Genomic DNA, 6,920 nt, shown 5'->3' with positions numbered 1-6,920 from the left:
GGTCCGGTCAGTGCACACGACTCCCGGGGCTCTCCCCTCCCCGGCCCTGCCCCGCGGGCGTCTCCGCGGCCCGCGTCCGCCGCCAAGGGTCCTCGCCCCCTGCCCGGCGCGTTCGCCCCAGCCCAGGGGCCAAGCCGGGCTCCTTCACTCCCCGCCTCGGGCGCCCCTGAGGTGCCCAGCGACGAGGGCGCGAGGCCCCGGGGAGCAGCGGGGACGGCCCGGAGTGCCGTGAGAGGCCGCCGGAGGGCGCAGCGGGCCACCTCGGGCAGGCGGCCGCGGGGGGGCTGGGGCGCGGGCAGGACGCGCGGAGGCGGGGCGGAGGCTCCCACCGCCTCCTCCTCCCGGACCTCCTCCGCCTCCGCCTCCGCCTCCGCCTCCTCCACGCCCTCCTCTCGCAGCCACCGCCTCCGCCGGACGGAGGAGCCGGGAGTCCGCGGCGCCGGCTCGGGGCTGCGGGATGGGGAGTTAGCGCCACGGCGGCGGCAGTGGCCGCGGCGCAACCGGCCGCCGCCCCCGGGCCCGTCCCGCCGGGGACGCCGGGAGCGGCCAGCCAGGCCCGCGGGCGGCGGCGGCGGCGGCGGCGGAGCTGGGCAGGTGGATGCGGCTGGAAGATGGCGCCCTCGGGCCCGGGCAGCGTCAGGCGGCGGTGCCGGCGGGTCCTGTACTGGATCCCCGTGGTGTTCATCAGCCTCCTGCTCGGCTGGTCCTACTACGCCTACGCCATCCAGCTGTGCATAGGTGAGTGCGCGCCCGCCCTCGCTCGGCCCTCCCACCGCCCCCGGAGGGCCGGCCCGGCCACTCAGCGGCCTCTGCGCTTGCCCCTCGCCCCCTCCGCCGCCCACTAGACAGTCCCGGGACGCGGGGATGCCGAGCGCACGGCGCCGCGCGCCCGCTCTCCCCAACCCGGAGCCTGTCGCTCCCCGGGCGCCGCCAACTGGCTGCTTCTCGGCCGGCGCCGCGGCCGAAAACAGCCTCGCGGCAGCCTCCTTCCGCTCGCGCTACCGTCGCCTTCCCCTCGCAACTCTCCGGCTACGGTGTCACCTCCACCCCGACGCTCGCGCAGCCCAGTCACCCCCGCCCTCGGCAGGACGGCACCCGGGACAACGGCGGTGTCCGCCGCCCCAGCCTCCGCCGAGGGGTGAGGCCCGGGGAGGCTGCGCCGGAGGCTGGAGGGCTCCGAGCTGGGCCCAGGATCTGAGCTGCGCCAGAACCGCGCGGGGGACGGTGGCCTCGCGTGTCAGAGCTGGCCGTTTCTGGTTGTGCTTAATCCACTTTTTAAAAATTTGTGACAGCCCACAGGGGCGTTTTTGCTGCCTTTATGATCTTTGAGCATTGCCAGTTGGACACTTGCTAGTGAAGAGGAGGTGGAGGTGGGTGGGTGGTCAGCTACTATAAAGTATTTTCGAAGATATATGCAGTACGCAAGACCGTAATTTACATGTTAGAATAATAGAAGGAAGAAAGGAGGCGACCATCTGATGTTTCTTCATCCAGAGAGCCAAGTGGCTCCAGTCCAAGTTTTAGGCTCCAGAATCGGTTGGATGGGGTATTTGCAGCGCTGAAGAGGAGAAGAAAAAAAGTTGATTACGCACGATTAGGGAATACAATTCTGTTCCTTAATGTAAGCCGGTTTCTACCTTAGAGGTTTTGTGAAAGCTCATCTGTGTTATCAGAAAAGGTGATAAACCAGAGGATGACCTTTCTGCCAGTGACTTGTGAACGCTTTTTGTGTTTTGTGTTTTCGCCCTCCGGAGCACTAGCTTCCCGTGAGGCCAGGAAAAAGGTTAGGTGGTGGCCTGTTTAGTTGAACCTTCTCAATTTAAGCGTTTTTGCAAGCTGGAAGATTCAGTCATAGAATCTTCTCTGAAGCCATCTTACCTCAAAATGTTGCCCCTTGTGAGAAATAATAGGTGTCAGAATAATACACCAAAATAATTACTGGCATAACTTTTAACAGAATTGAGACTAACTTCCCATTTCATATAGTTTTAAAATTTGATATTATTACTATATTGTTTATTGAATTTAGAAACTATTTCAGTACAAAAGTAGCTTTAAAAAAAAAAAAAAAAAGGATTGGGTACCGAAATCATCAAGACAGTGCAACTGAGTATGTAGCATTCAAGTTATCAAAAATGTATAGGAAAAAATTTTCAGAAACATGTACTTTTTGTATTAACTGTTAATATTAAAACAACTTGCCTTATTGAGGTATACTGAAATGTTACATAACTATTAGAAACGTTTGTTGTATTTCATTCCTTCTCTTAGAAGCAGTGAGCAGTTTCAATTACTGTAACTGGTGCAAAAGAGGAAAGTCTCAGAAGGCCTCAGTTATCAAAACAGGCAATTTATTCACCTACATTATCACATTAAGATAAGAAGCTTACCCTGATGCAGTCTCATGCCCATCAGGAAGAAACACATGAAGGCTGGGAGAGCTTTTCTTCCCTTACAATGACCTCTGCCTCAGCTGAGTTCTACATAGTATGTCTTACTGTATTGAGTGGACAGGTGATGGGGGAGGAACTAAATGGAAAACCGCTGTTTTATCTGGATATTATTTATATTTTTTATATATTTTTATTTTAACTTCGGTAAGTTTAAGGTAAATCTATAAAGTATCCATGAAATCCACATCACTATTTTAGTAAGTGAACATTTGACTGAGAGGGGAATGCCTCTTTTTAAACTGCCTAGGTGACATGGCCTGTTTTTGATACTTTCCCTGGAGGTCAAAAGTGAAGTCTCGTATCATTTCTCGTCACTGCCTCCCTCGCCGGGTACAATGCCTGTCATGTTGAAAGCAATCAATAAATAGCCTTGAATAAACAACAACAACAAAATGATTCAGAGACAATCTCTCTGAAGTTGTCAGAAAGTAGTTTTTATATTAAAGCTATAGAAACAAATTGTAAGGAATCATATGAAACGTCTAGATCCTAGAGGCAAGAAGACAGAGAAAATTGCAAATGAATTTGATTCTAGACGCTGTGACATTTTAGGAGGGGTAAGCTCTAAGAGCTTGGATAGCCTTGGTTGGGTGGGAAGTTGAAATTAACTGTAGAGTTCCCTTACAGGCACTGGGAGAGAAGGCCACCAGTGTGACAGGCACACAGAACCAGGCTTCTCTCCTTTTCACAGACAAAGCAAAGAGGAATGCCAACCTTCCCTACCCCCCAGCATTATTCGCATCTCTGACGGCCCTGCCCTTTGTGGATTCTGTTTCTCTTGAAAGTTGCTGTTTACCATCAGATTTTCCAAATTTTACTCATAAAACATTGGCTGGGGTTGGGACCAGAGGATGGGGGTTGGAGGTTGGGAGTTAGAGTGAGTAACAAACAGAATGGAAACACAGGGCGGTTTACCCTGGCCTTCCTTCTGTATCTGCTGTCAGCAGAGATGACCCTGAATATAAATTACTTTGTGCCCTTTGCTGAATTAACTGCAATTTAGGAGTAGTGCTTTACCCTGGTATCCTTGGAAACCGGAGATAATGATTCTCATTACAGTTAGTTTCTATATTTAACGACGTGGATGTGTATGGCTCTCAAGGCACTTTTCAATTAGCATAATGTTTGCTTAGTGTTTGTATTTTAGAAAAAATAAACTCGTATCTCTTTTTGGAATATGTGTACATAAAAAATATATGGGATGTACATATATTGTATGAGAGTCAAGTGTTTGGGGTTAGTTTCCTTCCTCATCTGCCAGAGAAGAGATAAAACAGAGCTGCTGCTGTTTGTGATCATTTCAGAACATGTTTATCTAGTTAATTGATTAACTGGTCTCTTCTAGTCCCTCCTTCTGGCTCCTACTGCTCTCTCCACTCCAGCTTCTTTTGTGTCTTATCTGTCTTTTGATCCCTTTAATTACTAGTTAGCTCATTTTCCGTAAAGTAAGATAAATTCAAAGGGTAAAATTTGTAAGGTGGGTAATTAGGATGCAGAATAGAGGGAATGAGGGTAATCTGCAGGCATGCTTGGCTCAGGGAACATACTAAGCACAGCTTATGTGTTCTCCAGATCCATTATGGCAGTCATTGTGTTAACTTTGTTGAATACGGTAACTGAAGTTTTCCCTTTTAAGTGCTAACATTTAAAATTGTTTTAACTATTTTTATACCTTTAATTTGATAATAATTTCAAAGTTACAGCAGAGTTTCAAGAATAGTACCAGAAAGCTCCACATACCCTTGTTTAATAATTTTGGTTTCCACTTTTCTAAAATGTATTCCTTCCCTGCCTTCACCTTAGGCAGGTGCCATGGAGCATTTATTATTAAGTTGTGTGCTCATGTGGTTCTGAGTTTGCTTATGGATTTACTGAAGTCATTTCAGAGAATCATGAAGATTGCTGAAAGCTTAAAGATCATTTAGGCCAACTCTCTCTGGCGTTCGTAGATGCAGACATGAAATGTCCAAGAGTTGCTACCAGTTCTATGTCCTTTTTCCAAATTAACCAGTGTGACTTCAGCTTCTGTGGTACAAATGTTAAAACGTCTCCCTTTCCTTGCAAACCCCTCACCGAATCTCTCTAGCCCAATGAACTCCTTTAGCAAGTTCATTAAACTTTATTGTTGTTGTTTAATAAGAGTTAACACAGCTCTGAAAGTAAGGGAAACAGCCTTTATATAATGATTTCAGACTTTTCAAAGGGTTTACAGTTTGGGCCAGGTAGTTACAACCACTCAACACTACTGTTGTAGCACAAAAGCAACTTTAGATAATTTAACAAATGGGTGTGACTGTGTTCCAATAAAACTTAATTTATAAAAATAGTCAGCAGGCCAGACGGCCCTTGAGCAGTAGACTGCTGACCCTGGAGTATGTTAGAAGTTAGACCATTAGAATATTGGGGTTTTACTCATGGTTTTGCAGTCTTTATTATTAATAAACACCTCTCAGAAATGACTGCAACTCTTATATTCCACAGTAATTATTGAAGATGTTCAAGAACTAAAAGATTAGTCTACATACTTAGGGATCAGTTTAGGAGATAGAAAATTACGTCTTCCTTCTTTTAAAGATAAAACATATAAAACCTCATACGTGGATTCTGTTATGATCTACCATTAATTCAAGGCCATTGCACGTTCAAAGATGGAGACTGAATGGGGCTCTAAGTTGTTTTCCATCATGAAATGAATTTGAGCCCCACAGAGAAAGAACTGTGTTTTTGTTATTGGTAAACTATCATTTTTTTAAATTATGCAGGACATTAAAACTTTTTTAGAAAAAACTACTGACAAATGATCTTGAGAATACAAGTGTTACAAGTCTATAATTATTAAAATAGTTTTAAATGACACAGAAAGCACATCCATAGAAGATGTACACATGCTAAATGTTTAATGCCTAAATACTTAGAAATTATTTCATGTTGACAGTTGATTTAAACTATATTAGTTCTTAAACTTTTCTTGATATTATCAAATACTTTCAAGATTTTTAATTGTCTAAATAGAGGGCTAAGAACTCAACATTTCTTCAAATCTAAAATTCAAATGTATAAAATGTGATATACTCCACATTCTTGACCTATGTACCATTTGACTTTAATATAAATTGTCAGTGGGAAAGGAGAAAAAAAGACTCTGCTTAATGCTTTCTTGGTTCCATTTAGTGTGTCAGAAAACTTTTTAATTTATATATTGGACAATGCAGCATTACTGTTTGCTATTAAATCCTATTAGAGATGACATAGGTAACGCAGTTACCATGGTACTTAGCATGCAGAGTTGCTCACTAAAAGTCGAATGAATTAATGTCTGATTTTTATGAAACAATTGTATAATGTAAATAGGTTAGAGAAGAGGGTCTAGAAGTCAAAACTCAATTTAAAGTTTGTTGTGGAGAAAAAAAGTTTACTTTCAAATGCTTACTGAGAATGCCGTGTCCACGCCATCAAATTAAATACTTGCTCAAGTGTTTCCAGTAGTTAAGCAGAAGCTGAAGGGATGGTTTCTTAAGTCAAGATAATTGTCTCTAGAGAAGGTGCATTTCCGCAAGGTTAGGAAGAGGCCAGCTTCCGAGGGGTCTGAGCAGGGTCCATTCAAAAGCGTTTATTGAACCTTTTGTTATGTGCTGGGCACTTGTTCCCCACAGAGATGATTTAGAGGAGAACTGAATAGACATCTTTTCCTCACAGCTAAGGGGGAAAATTGCCTCTGGAAAAACAAAACAGAACAAAACTGAAGCCTTCCCTCCAGCTTGCGCATGAGGAGAAGGGTTGGTAACTTTCAAAATGCGGCTCCCGTGGCACAGGGGCAGGAAGGAGAAGTGGAAAATGCAACAGCCCACTCCTGGGAGCCTGTGAGTTGGTTGCTGTACCAGTGTTAAATCAGAATGAGCAATACAGCAGGTTAGAAGGGCTGACGGAGAGCACTTCACTGGTAATGCCTGTCTAATCATGTCATCCATCTGCCACAGACAAATAGCTCAGAGCGAGATTATGACCAGCAGTTTTTGCCTCAGCTGCGTACTCCGTGGTTGTTTCAGTTGCCTCATTTCTTACCTAATGCTTGGGCAACTTTTACTGTGCTCTCAGCTTAGGGCCTGTGACTTGGTGAGTAAATGTGAGAACTTCCTGAGCACAACTCATTGAATCCACGGGAAGACTGGAGAACCTAGCTTAGAAAATGAGCAGAAACCAAGAGATGGTGGGCGAAGCAGAGCTGACGTCATACCCTTGGAAGGAGCTGCTGCCCTAGTGGCCAGCCATCCCAAGCACTGGAGCCATCCCTGCGCCCTGTGACTCCATAAAGATGGTTCTGGGAGCATCGGCTGGCCGAGCTGTTGTTGTGCCCACATCCCAGGCAACAGGGTTTATTTAGCAAGAGCAGGTGTTTGATCCCTTTGGCCTCCATGGTAGGAAGAAGTGCCAGGAGGAGAAAAACCAAACAAACCAAGAAGAGGAATA

General features: G+C 46.0%; 1 protein-coding gene across 2 annotated transcripts in view; it reads left to right on the top strand.

Annotated features, from left to right (window-relative positions):
* The first annotated feature begins 415 nt into the window (after window positions 1-415).
* ZDHHC2 (zinc finger DHHC-type palmitoyltransferase 2) overlaps window positions 416-6,920 on the top strand; it is a 69,179-nt gene continuing 62,674 nt past the window's right edge. Inside the window, exon 1 of one of the 2 annotated variants that reach the window (XM_060086029.1) lies at window positions 416-738. In XM_060086029.1, the coding sequence (XP_059942012.1) occupies window positions 612-738 (127 nt within the window). In that variant the 5' untranslated portion in view covers window positions 416-611. The remainder of the gene's footprint in view (window positions 739-6,920) is intronic. The other variant, XM_060086028.1, reaches the window with a different exon arrangement.

Source organism: Mesoplodon densirostris, chromosome 20 (genome assembly GCF_025265405.1).
Source record: "Mesoplodon densirostris isolate mMesDen1 chromosome 20, mMesDen1 primary haplotype, whole genome shotgun sequence".
Lineage (NCBI taxonomy): Eukaryota > Metazoa > Chordata > Mammalia > Artiodactyla > Ziphiidae > Mesoplodon > Mesoplodon densirostris.
The sequence above is the reverse complement of the archived record's forward strand: the minus strand, read 5'-3'. Positions and strand labels throughout refer to the sequence as shown.